At 39.0% G+C, this 13,225-nt stretch overlaps 1 protein-coding gene across 2 annotated transcripts; it reads right to left on the reverse strand.

The window, feature by feature from the left end:
- Nucleotides 1-7,032: 7,032 nt before the first annotated feature.
- Nucleotides 7,033-10,652, reverse strand: LOC122005773 (protein NSP-INTERACTING KINASE 1-like). 2 transcript variants are annotated; one of them, XM_042560971.1, is made up of 11 exons: nt 10,329-10,652; nt 10,085-10,217; nt 9,866-9,937; nt 9,647-9,790; nt 9,469-9,540; nt 9,317-9,376; nt 9,123-9,220; nt 8,896-9,045; nt 8,468-8,809; nt 7,840-8,219; nt 7,033-7,618 (listed from the first exon to the last, which is right to left on the reverse strand). In XM_042560971.1, exons 1-11 carry the CDS (start codon nt 10,408-10,410, stop codon nt 7,301-7,303), a joined length of 1,851 nt encoding a protein of 616 aa, XP_042416905.1. In that variant the 5' UTR covers nt 10,411-10,652; the 3' UTR covers nt 7,033-7,300. The 2 variants fall into 2 exon arrangements, with proteins under 2 accessions (XP_042416905.1, XP_042416906.1); XM_042560972.1 differs by having other exon boundaries at nt 10,324-10,651.
- Nucleotides 10,653-13,225: the final 2,573 nt, after the last annotated feature.

The raw sequence follows: 13,225 nt of genomic DNA on the forward strand, positions 1-13,225 counted from the left end.
GTGCCTAAGTGTGCAGGAACTTAGGAGCACAAGAAGTCGAGCAAAAGACGCAGCTAACGAGAAGAACGACACGGGAGAGAGTCGACAGGCTCGGTATGTCTGAAGGATGAGGTGCTGCGAAAGATTACGCTGACGGACAAGAAGGGAGCGCACAACATTTCCAAGGGACGACAAGCCAGAGTGGAAGCTTGCTCGGTGAAAAGGCTAGAAGACGGGTCCGGATGAGCCCAATTCCGAATGGACGAAATCACCCAGGTGATCGGCGCAACGGAAGAGTAAACAGGAGGTGCAGAGATGCTAGAGGCGCCTTCAATGCTGCTTGAAGCGCCCTCGCGCCTTTCTGGTGGAAGGCGCCTTCAATCTCTTAAAGGCGCCTTTGAGCCTTTATGGAAGGCATCTTCAACCCTTTGATGGCGCCTTGGACTCAACAAACAATAACTGTTAGCGAAGATAGAGTTTTATCTTCTCACGGATAAGACTTGCCACACTGGAGGCGCCTTCTAGCCTCGGATAGAATTTTTCAGAGGCTATAAAAAGACCCCTAGAGCTATGAAATATTGAACAACTCAAGTATTCATTTCCCAGTAAATTTTTGAGCATTCAATGAGTGTAAGAGACTTCTTCGTATTCATCAAAGGAGATTTTTAGTGCTTTCTTTTGCCTTAGATTAGCAACTACCTAAGTTATAACCAAGTAACTTTCTTTTCCTCTTTATTTTATTAGTTGTTAAATTGCTTTAATTTAATTGTGCTACTAATCTTGTTTGAAAGATCAAGAAAGGTCCATTTTTAATTTACAGGTAAGTCATCCCCTCTCTTGCCGGCCGCATGGGTCCTAACAAGTGGTATCAGAGCCAGCCTCGCTTCAGAAGGACTAATTAACTGCCATCCGAAGGAAAAGACATGGCCGGATTTAGCATCTACCCGCCAAATTTGAGGGAGACTTCGCTACGTGAAAAAAGTGCATGAAGGTATTCTTCAAGACTGATTTTGAAATTTTATTTATTTTAAAATATGATTTTGAAGCACCTAAGGATCAACACGGAGCTTAGAAAGAAGAGTACACATGGACGAAGAAGGAACAAACCGACTTCGTGGCTAATGGAAAAGCAGAGTTCCATCTGCTTAGTATTCTTCCGCCCCAGGAGGTCAGCCAGATTGGAAGCTACAACTCTGCCAAAGATCTCCGGAAAATTTTTTTGGAACTTCACGAAGGTACTTTGGAAGCCAAACTAGCAAAGCGGGACATCCTCAGAAGCTAGTTAACAAACCTCCGAATGAATAAGGGAGAAAAGGTAGCCCAACTCCATGCAAGAATCAAAGACCTGATCACTCAGCTCAACAACCTCGGAGAAAAGGTAACAAATTGTGACTCTTTAAGGTACGCACTTAACGTCTTCCAAGAACTCAAGAGTGATCATCCTTAGTAGATGCTTACTACATCTCTAAGGACCTCAAGGCAAGTACTCTTGAAATCTTATTTTCAACTTTTGAACTTCATGAATCTCGTTGTGTAGATAATCAGGAATTAGAAAAAACTAATAACATTGCTCTAAAAGACAAGAAGGACGAATTAGACGTCGACACTTCCCTAGACGATGATGAAACAACTTATATGGTAAGGATATTTAAGAAATTTTTTAGAACTAATAAGTTTAATTAAGTGCAGGCAAAGAAAGAAAAGCAAGGAAGATATGATGCTATAACTGCAATGAAGAGGGGCACATCAAGGAGGACTGCCCAAAGATGAAGAAGAAGGACAACAAAAAGAGAGCAAGTACAACAAAGTACAAAGCCTTGAAGGTGACTTGGGATGAGTCGTCATCAGAATCTGATTTGGAGGAGTATACTGGACTTGCACTTATGGCAAGTTACCAGGAGGAGGAGAGCATAGACAAAGGGGGAGACTCCTTAGAAAAAAGCTCCAACGAGGAGGAAGTAACATATTTCAGGGCTGATCTGGTAAGTGAGGTATGTTTACTACCCCCTGACCAGTTGTATTCAGGCATTAAATCTATGACTCGATCATTATGTAAGCTAAAATAAAAAAATAATAGTTTGAAAAAAGAAAATTTTGAATTAAAAACAATGTTAGTAAAAACCTGACCTTTAGAAATGTATGATAAGCTAAACGAAGAAAATGGAAAATTGAAGGATCAAATTGAAAAATCTAGAAATTCTGCATGTCTTAATCAAACTACCTAGAAAAATTACAGAAGTCTAAATTGGTAAATTAAATATCATAAGAGACAAATTAGAAAAATATCACAAAAATATGTTCCAAAGAAACCTTGTAGGTAAAAATTTATTTTGGATCCCAAAATCCATCTTAGTCTAAATGAATGATTATGCATATTGTATGTTTGGAATATTAATTTCATTTGCAAAATTAAGTTTGTATGTTTTTTGAAACTTTTTCCTCTGTTGCTAAAATAAAAAAATCTCTTAGTATTAAGTTTTTCAAAATTTTTCTTCGATTAAATTTTGTTTAATTTATGATTCAAATTCTTCGGATACGTATTTTAAAAAACTTGATTTTTTGTAAAATTATCGTTATATTTTGAATACATAGAAAAATCAACCTGTTTTTTAGATTAATAAAACTATTTTAAATATTTATTTTTAAAAAGAATTATAACTGGTCAAAATAGTTTTTCGTATAATCTTTCTGTTAGAAATTCTTATCCAACTTTTGTTTACTGATAGAATCATTGAATTTCTGTTTGAAAATATATTTTTATAAATTTTTGGTAAATAATGAATTTTCTATGAATTATTTATCGAAAACTTTATTTTTAAATCTAACAAATCTTGAAACCTTATTTTTGAAATGTAAAACTTTTTTTATTTTTTTTTACAAATGTGGTTATTAAATTATGAAAATTTATATTTTAAAAATATTTTATAAAAATTAAAATCTGTTTCCTTAACCCTTAGAAAAGTTTCAAATTCTTTTTTTCTTTTCCCAACTTTATTTTTGATGTGATCAAAGGGGGAGAATGAGAGTTGAGAGCTTAAGTCTAGGGGGAGATTATATTAACTATGTTTTCCCCTAACTTTAACTCAGGTTGATGCACATCAAAAAGGGAAAAATTGTTAGTACCCGAGGTAGTTTTGATGTGGTCAACTGAGTTAGGTTTGGTCCCGTGTGTATTTGATGTCTTACGTATAAGTGTGTAGGAACTTAGGAGCACAGGAAGTTGAGCAAAAGATGCAGCTAGTAAGAAGGACAACACGGGAGAGAGTCGATAGACTCGGTGCGTCCGAGAGACGAGGTGCTGTGGAAGAGTACGCTTGCGGATGATAAGGAGACGTGCGGTGTTTCTGAGGGGCGAGAAGTCGAAGCGGAAGCTTGCTCAATGAGAAGGCAGGAAGATGGGTCCGGGTGAGCCCAATTCTGGATAGACGAAATCACCCAGACGATCGACACAGCGGAAGAGTAAACGGGAGTTGCGGAGTGGCTGGAGGCGCCTCCAATGCTGCTTGAAGCGCCCTTGCACCTTTCTAATGGAAGGTGCCTTCAATCCCTTGAAAGCACCTTCGAGCCTTTATGGAAGGCGCCTTCAACCTTTTGAAGGTGCCTTGAACTAGGCAAACAGTAACCGTTAACAAAGATAGAGTTTTATCTTCGCATGGATGGATAAGACTTGCCACGCTGGAACCACCTTCAAACCTATTGAAGGCGCCTTTCAGCCTTGGATAGAATTTTTCAAGGGCTATAAAAAGACCCCTGAAAGTAGGAAATATTGAATAACTCAAGTATTCATTTCCTAGTAACTTTCTAAGCATTCAACGAGTGTAAGATGCTTCTCTGCCTTCATCGAAGGAGATTTTTAGTATTTTTTTGCCTTAGATTAATAACCACCTAGGTTGTAACAAAATAATTTTCTTTGCCTTATTATTTTATTAGATATTAAATTACTGCTACTAATCTTGTTTGAAAGATCAAGAAAGGTCTTTTTTTAATTTACAGACAATTTACCTTAACCCCCTTCTTGCCGTCCACATGGGTCCTAACAATGAAGACCTAGTGAGTCAAGAGGTTAGTTGATAGACTGCAAGTTGGTAAGTTAGGTAAGTCACTGGAGGAAAGTGACTCAGTGAGGAGATGTTCTAGTTGAGAGACAGTAGGCGTCGGTCCTGTTTAGGTCCATTTTGGATCCCTAAATTGAGACATTGACTAGTTCCTGGTCCAAGGAGGACAAGAGCTAATTATTATTATTACTCATTATTATTGTGCTAACACTTGTCTTGCAAGTTATTATTTGATTTATTGGACTAGCATATTTTGCAGGGCAAGAAGAGCATAAAAAGCCTTGGGTGAATAGTACTCGAGGATCCTTCAAGCATTAGAAGGCGCCTTGCCATTGTTCATGGAAGGCGCCTTCGGTGCATAGAAGGCACCTTTAGTGCACGGAAGGCGCCTTCCGCAGGATAAAATTCTGACCTCTTCGACGATAAAGAATAGCTTTTTTTCGGGATTAAGTTTTACACACTGGAGGTACCTTCAACCCTATGAAAGGTGCCTTCCACAGCCTTTATAAGAGCATCTCGACCAAGTTTCAAACAACAACTCATATATAAGCTTTTACAGGTCCGATTGAGGTTCTAACTGCTCCGACTTCTTGCTGTGACTCTGCTACAACGCTGCTACATCTGTCTACCACTAAGAAGCCATCCAAACACCGAGCTTGAGCCGACCGACTTCGAAAAAAGTGTTTGGTAACTTTAAATTTTATACTTAATTATTGAAAAAAGGACAAGTGCAGTATGTTGCACTTGTTCCGACTTCCTTTTGTACTCGATTCCCTCTTCTGACGGTTCCGGAAGAGGTATTTTAATGGATTACCCATCGATAGGTCCACAGGACCTAGGTCTTGGAGTAGGAGTCGTCGAAAGCTCCGAACCAAGTAAAACTGATCGTATCTGTCTCTGTCTTCTTACTTGTTTTTTTAATTTCTGTGTTTTTCTGCTGTGTACTTTATTTTCAAAATATAAAAGAACAAGTTTTTCAAAACCACATGATTACCCCCCTCTCAATCCAACAAAGAGTCTCTTGTCAAGACTAGGAGAGGGTCTGAGACTAAGAAGGAGTCTGCTGTGGAGACTGTGGCCAAGACTGAGAGGGAGCTTGCTGCCGATACTGTGGTAGGGGTTTGTCGCTGATACTGCAAGAGAGTCTCTTAGAATGGGAGAGAGTGAGACTAAGAGGGAATCTGTTGCCGAGACTATAGCCAAGACTGAGAGGGGGTCTAAGACTAAGAGAGAGTGTGAGACTAAGATATGATTAGTGACTTGTCCTTTAATTGCAAGGATGAGTATACTGAGCCTGTTTGATTAGATCTAAATCTCATGTGAGCGAAGTTAGCTTTTCCTTAGGTCAAGTTTAATTCGTTTTGACTTTGACAAACAAATTAGCACGACTCTTGATGTTGGAATTCAATCAAATTCTCACATTAGAAAAATTTAGAAAGATCATGAGTTTAAAAGAATGATATAAGATATCTCCATTGGTATGAGGTCTTTTGGATAAAGCCAAAGAGCAAAGTCATGAGGCTTAGGCACAAAGTGGATAATATTATGTCATTGTGGAGATATATGAATATCCTTCAGACACAACAAATGACATCAGAGTCATGGTTCAGACTAGATGTCATGTGGGGTGGCCTTAGACAAAGTTACGGGGAGGCTCGAAGCAAGTCCGGGAGGTCCGGATCAGGTCAGGGTGACCGAATGCTCGTGGAGAGGTCCGGAATATGTCAAGATGACCAGATGCTTACGGGGTAAGACCCAGAGTAGATCAGGGTGACCGGATGATTGTGGGGGAGACCCGAAGTAGCTTAAAAGTGACCGGATGCAGATGCTTGCGGGGAGGTTCGAAGCAGGTCAAGGTGACTAGATGCTCGCGGGGAGACCCAGAGCAGGTCAGGCTGACCGGATCCTCGCGAGAGAGGCCCAGAGCAAGTTAAGGTGATTGAATGCTCGTGTAGAAAGTCCGGAGAAGGTCAAGGTGACCGGATACTCGTGGTGAGGCCTAAAGCAGGTCAGGGTGACCGAATGCTCATGGAGAGGCCCGAAGCAGGTCAGGGTGACCGGATGCTTATGGGTAAGACTCGAAGCAGACCAGGATGATCAGATGATCATAGGGAAGGCCCGGAGTGAGTCAGGATGACTGGATGCTTATGGGGAGGTATGGATCAGGTCAGGGTGACTGGATGCTCGAGAGTGACCGAATGCTTACGGAGAGGTCCGAAGCAGGTCAGGGTGATCGGATGCTTGCGGGTAAGGCCCGAAGTAGGTCAAGATGATTGGTGTTCACAGGGAAGGCCCGGAGTGGGTCAGGATGACCGAATGCTTATGGGGAAGCCCGGAGCAGGTCAGGATGACTGGATGCTCGCAGGGAGACCCAGAACAAGTCAAGAGTGACTGAATACTCGCAGAGAGACCTAGACCATGAAAGTAATGATGATCCTTCGTTTGAGAGGAGAATTATTGGAATTCAATCAAAACCCCATATTGAAAAGATTTAAGAAAACTCATGGATTTAAAAGGATATAAGATATTTCCATTGACATGAAATCTTTTGAGTAGAATATAAGAATAAAGTTACGAGAACTTAGACTTAAAATGTATAATATAATATTATTATAAAAATACATGAATATTCTTCGAACATAATACTTACCTATGGGACACATAGGTGTAGAAAGAAACCTCCGAATCAGGTACCAAATTGTGTTTGCCATTTGAATGATTGCCACAGCACCTACGCTTGCATGGGGTTTAACACTGTGTGAGCCAAGATTGCCTAGAGGAGATCATCTCTTTAAATAATTTGTTCGGTTTGCTGCCTTGAATTGTCCCAACAACTTCATCACATATTGACTTGGAATATTGCTGTTCTAAGTGCATGGCTATATAGAGCCATTGCTTGTTACTATAGGAGCATTCAAGGTGTAAAAATTTCTCACAGCCTATACAAAGCACAGGATTTTATCTTATCTACTAAAACCAACTACAGTTACATATGTGAAACACATTATAAAAGATAGCTCCAAACTATATCTACTAAAACCAACTACAGTTACACATGTGAAACACATTATAAAAGATAGCTCCAAACTATAATGCTTCAGAAAACAGCAAAGTAGAATCTTTAATCGAACTAACACAATATAGGAACATTTTTAAAACTCTCAAGACTTAACCAAAAGTAGATAATAGCCCTAGCTACTAGTATCTGTACAACCCACTTCATACAATTCTAACATCCTTATTCAGATTAATGGCTATCTCATCTATCACCTTGGTCCTGAAAGCTCAATCGGCTGAACTAGCAATGAAGAGTCATCCGTGATGTCAGAATACTGCTCTGATAAATTCTCTGGAATCCTTAACTTATGAGTCTCAATTCTCTGTGAAGCTTCCCATCTCTCAGCAAGTCCATCACCTTCGAGCATCCGCACCACATCTGACATCTTTGGCCTTTGTACTGGAAGGTACTGGGTGCACAATAGTGCCACTCGGACCATCCCATCTAGCTCAACCCTATCATAGTTGTTGTTCAGGTCCTCGTCCACCAACAAGCCAAGATTCCTTTCTTGATGAATCTTTCTAACCTGGTAGGGAAAGTTACAAGTAACCATTCAGATGTACCTAACTCTGGGAGACCTTTTTTTCTTTTCTTTTCTTTTTCAAAAAATTATAGTGGACGGTGAACCTTCTTCACTTGTGCCTTATAACCATGGAACATCTTTTCTCAAATATTAAATTTATGCTTTATTGAAATGAAATGTGATACCACAATAAAATAACATGTGATGGCTAAAAGGATGCTTACCCAGTCAAGCATGGCACCTTTCTGGTTTACTGCCTTGCCAAATTCTACCGCCCTCAAGCCGCTGATCAGTTCAATAAGGAGAATTCCAAATCCAAATACATCTGTTTTCTCCGAAGATTGGCCTGTAGAGAGATACTCTGGAGCTATGTGCCCAACAGTTCCTCTCACGGCAGTAGTTACATGTGAATCCCTATGGTCTAACAACTTTGCTAAGCCGAAATCTCCTACGACGGCCTTGCAGAGGTCATCAAGCAGTATGTTGGCAGCTTTTACATCTCTGTGAATGATCTTGGGATCACATTGCTCATGCAGATAAAGAAGGCCTCTTGCAGCTCCCAAAGCTATGTTTTTTCTTGTTTTCCAGTCTATTGTTGGTTTTGCTGAATATTGATGAATAACCTGAAATGTTAGTTATATGCATTGTAGAACATAACTAAAAGCTCCTGATGCAATGATCTGGATTGTTTGAATGTGCAAAACAGCAAGTAATGAATAAACCAACAAAGAATCAATTCTCTATAATCACGAACCTACAAGTCCAACCCATATTGTGCTATGAATATCTTCATGGATCCTGTTAGTTTCAATCTAACAGCGTTGGAGAATTTACATGGTGGGTTTGGTTTACCTTTGAGTCGTGAAGCGACACTTCCATTCGACATGTATGGATACACGAGAAGCCGCTCTGTAGCAGTCATGCAAAATCCTTGTAGCCGAAGTAGGTTGCGATGCACGGCCAAGCTTATCATCTCAACTTCAGTTTTGAATTGTATCTCACCTCCCGCAGCATTTCCATCCTTTAGTCTCTTGACAGCCACTAAAGTTCCATCCTGCAGCTTCCCCTTGTAGACGTTTCCGAACCCACCATGTCCAAGCAAGTTTTTGCTGCTGAAGTTATTTGTTGCAGTCTGAAGCTCCCTGAATTGGAACATTCTCAGATTACCAAGGCATGCTTGTTCATGGTTGTGGTCTGTAAATGCATATCGGTTTCAAGTTACTTGGAGAGAAGAATGATTTTTCTTCTCAAGAGAAAATGAATGATCTTTACACACTTACCATTGACATCAGAGAATGTTTGTTCACTGTGTCTTCCTCTCCACCAGAGAAAGAGTCCCAGGACAAGACTGACTAAGCAGATACCCCCAAAGGCGGTTCCAAATCCAAGAATGAACTTGTGACTTTTAGGCTTTACTGGCATTGGAGCACCTTATTCAGGAAAAAAGAAAAGAACTACAGTCTGAGATCCTTGAAGGAACAAAATTGCTGTATCAGAAGAAATATACTCTGTGAGTTGGTTGTATTGAATGATAGTGGCATCGGCATCACTCCATAGCATTTTTGCTCTGCAGCTGACGAGCACATTAAAGGATTTCCAACGATGCTGCAAAATTTGTTCCAAATATAAAGATATCTCTTTTCAAAAAGAAAAGAAGAAAAAAAAAAGTTCCAGGAGAAATATAAAAGTAGTGTTAATTACTTGAATGTCCTCGCGGAAAGTTGAGGCATAGGGCCGCTCAGATCATTGTAAGACAAGTCTCTGAAGCATATTTAGCAAACGCATTGGCCTCTAAAGCTCATAAATAAATGATCAAGAGAATGAACGCAGTATGAGAAGGCCAAGAAAATTACATAAAGGCAAGCTGTGGAAGATCAGCCAATGACGAAGGGAATGCTCCCGAAAGGCTATTATTGTTGATTCTCCTGTTAATTCTCAACCAAGACAACAACAAAAAAAAAAGAAAAATGTAAAACCCATCAGTTGGTCAGTAAGACATACATGTATTGAATTCGGATCAATCAGATTCACATGTATTGAAGATCAATCAGATTGCCGAGCGAGGCAGGAATTTCGCCAGAGAAGTGGTTGTTGGACAAATCAATGGTTTGCAGCTTGGAGAGGCTCCCAATTTCCGTTGGTAAGGGTCCTGTTATGTTATTGTTCTGGAGGAACCTACACGAAGAATCCAAGTTCTTATTCATATTAGAGAGAAAGAGAGAGCACAGCACGCCGGCTCTTTCAACTCACAAAATTTCCAGATTCGTCAAGTTCCCTATGCTCGGATCGAGTGTACCAGACAGGTTCTGACTTGGAGTTGCTCTACGACAAAGGAAAGGTTAACAGATCAAAGTTAGACTCTGTTTATATTCTCGAAATTAATTACATATAATTCCGGCTTCCTGGATCGGATGCAAACAGTTGTTACGGTGAATTAATATAGATGGGATCAAATCTGGAAAGACTTACAGGCCAATGACCAGGTTCTCGGGTGAGCAGGTGACCATTGTCCAGCTGCAAGGATCAACAGAGTCCGGGTCCCAATTCACAAGGACACCACGAGGGTCCAAAAGAGAAGATTTTACACCCATCAATGCTAGGACTGATCGTGTATATGATTTAAGAGAAGGAACAAAGTAAATCATATGATGTGAGCATCTCGAACTAGCTAGGAATAACAAAGAGCTAGGTGATGGATCATTTGGTACCTAACCTTCAAAGTTCACACCTTCGGAGGAGAGTGTGGCGGTTGCAGTACTCCAGAACAAGAAGCAAATCAAGCAAATTACTTCCATCTGAGGTATTGATGGAGCTAGTGAGATGAGAAATCATTCATTGAGTTACTTCCACTTTGTTGCTGATCGATCGATCGATCGAAGGAACGAGAACTTGAAAAAAGAAGCCTAAAAAAGGAGAGGAACTCGAGGATGAAGCGTGTTGTGAAGCAGGCAAAGCAGAGACATGCAGTGTGATATGATATGGTGAATTGTTGTATCAATGAGACCAAGGAAAATAATTTGGTGGCGGGCCAGATGAACGACTTGCTCGGGAGGTGTGTTAGGGGCAATTTGATGAAACAAACATTAAGGAATCGCATATGCTTTAGGTCTCGGGATGAGTCCGTGCGGTCTGGTGCGGTGCGGGATGTTTTTTGCGTGGTTTTCAAGGAATGGACGAATGGTTGAAACACTGAAAGAGAAAGAGAAAGGAATCAAGTTCCCTAGAGCAATTACATAGAATAGAATATATATAAAAGAAAAATAAATTGTATTACATGTGTCCCTATAAACCAAGAATCGAACCTTTTAATTATTATTATTGTTGTTATTATTATTAATCATAATCACGTTTCAGTTTACTATTATTATTTTTCATTCCATGGGTTAGGCCATAGTACCCACTTGAACTTCAATTTCTCCTCGAGGACTGCTGTTGCATGCTTAGCGTTTGCAGATGCCTGCTGCAAGGGACCATGCCTTTCTTTCAGGGAGCTGATAGAAGGGACATGTGAGCTTGGATTTATATGAATGTTCAATCAAATAAATCTTTTTTAATTTTCAGTTATTTTAATGGTGGAAACTTATTTTCAAAAGTGATATATATATATATATATATTTTGAGAATCAAAAAGTTGTTTCTAAAAAAATATTTTGCTTATAAAACTGCTCTTTTGAATCGATCTCACACGAACTTTTGCGTCGCTCGATCTAAAATATTGAATTCTTCTTGGAACGATACGTAATCTCTGTCAAACTATCGCTCAAAATATCAATAACTTTATGATTATTATTGTTATTGTTTGAGATAGGGCAGGTCTTAGATCAAAGGCCCGGTGAAAAAAAATCCCTTTATATTTAGGGAGATAGAAATATTAAACACTTTTATATAAAAAAAATCTATAATATATTAAAATTTATATTTAGATTTTTTTAATTTAATTTTTTTCCTAATGCCAACGACGTCGACGATGGGTGAGTGATCGGGTTGCTAGGCGTCAAACGAGAGTGACTTTCGGATGACCTCTGACAGTCTATCCCAATCCAAATTATAATCTAAATGTGAAGATAAATCTAAAAAGAAACATAATCAATTACGATGGAATCATAACTACCATCCGACCGTAATTACATAATGAATCATTCCCTAATCCCAAAAAATAGATGAGGTTTGATAACATTTTCTTTAAAAAATATAAAAATAAAAAAAATCTACTTTTTTAATTTATTTTTTTAATAAATATGTTTTGTTACCATTTACTATAAAAAAAATGATAAAAAAGGATCCTGCCAAAAGTGGGGCCTGGTAGGCCAACCCCACCTTCTCACCCAAGGCCGACTCGTATTTGATCGATCCATTAGTATATTTTGTATCATTAATTACTTCAACTTATTATTCGAGATAATTAATTATAAAATACTGGTGCAGTCCGATTGCTAAGGAGGTTTGGGTTTGATGAGCCTATTGTTAAGACGGGCATCGGCCAATGTCGAAGGCCTAGATAATTGACGGTGACCTAACCAGGTTTGCTCGGACTACATCACTAGTCAATTCATATGACTTCAATGAATCTAATTCTAACATCTTAATTATTTGTTTGGCATTTATTTATTTTTGGTCCAAATTTATACACTCTCTTGTATTATTTCATTTTAATCATCCAATAGGCCAATTCAATCAGTATGGATTCTCTGTCCTCAAACTTTTTTATCCCTGTGTTCTCTGTCGATCAAATTACATTTCAAGATATCATGATATCCTTAAGATGTATGTTGTATCCTCATGATGTGCAAGATATCCTTGAGATGTAATCTGATCCGTCCGATCGATAAAAGGACACGGGGACAAAGAATTTTAGAGACAGAGGATCCAAACTCTAATTAAATTGGCTCGGGCTAGCAGCTCTTTAAACTCCCATTGTGATGGTGTGACAATTAATAGGAGAGCTCCTTCCATAGAGAGTAGATTTCTTGGTCTATGAAAAAAATGGATCCAGGATGAATTACTCATAATTACAATTAGATCGTGGTTGCAATCTGATCATAATTGATTGTGATTTCTCCCTTAATTTACCGTCCTCATCATATTATAGTTTGGGTCAGGTCGAGTAGCCGAAGGCCGCCCTCCCGTTCAGCGTCTGACAATCTGGACACTTGCCCACTTCCAATGGCTTCCGGGCGACCTCCGACCACTCGCTTAGACCCAAACTATAATCTAGTGGGAATGGTAAATCCATGGAGGGATCACAACTAATTGTAACTGAATCACAACCACAATCTGACCGCAATTACAAGTGATTCATCCCCTGATCTACTTTTTTATGGATCGAGAGATCTGATCTCCCTTCCATAAACTTTGGAAGCGGCCCAGGGAGCCACTCTTTATGATTTTTTTAAAAAATAAAATAAAATAATTTTATATCAACTATATATTTTAAATGGTTTTTTATTAAGAAAAAAATAGGAATTGTTAGGAGGTTTTTTTTTTTACATTAGAAAAATAAATGGAATTTTTTTTAACGTGGCGTTAACATGACATTATAGAAATTATGGCAAAAAAAAAAAAAAAAAAAAAAAAAAAAAAAAAAGCTCTCTGAGAGTTTTCACTGTGGGA

Source organism: Zingiber officinale, chromosome 7B (assembly GCF_018446385.1).
Source record: "Zingiber officinale cultivar Zhangliang chromosome 7B, Zo_v1.1, whole genome shotgun sequence".
Lineage (NCBI taxonomy): Eukaryota > Viridiplantae > Streptophyta > Magnoliopsida > Zingiberales > Zingiberaceae > Zingiber > Zingiber officinale.

Bases quoted from the DNA above. Each gene is read 5' to 3' on its own strand.
- LOC122005773 (XM_042560971.1), bottom strand. From the start codon at position 10,410: ATGGAAGTAATTTGCTTGATTTGCTTCTTGTTCTGGAGTACTGCAACC. The intron at 9,541-9,646 runs GTGAATCTGATT...GAGAATTAACAG, and splicing joins CTGATTGATCTTCAATACAT to GAGAATCAACAATAATAGCC. The intron at 9,046-9,122 runs GTATATTTCTTC...TTCCTGAATAAG, and splicing joins CAATACAACCAACTCACAGA to GTGCTCCAATGCCAGTAAAG.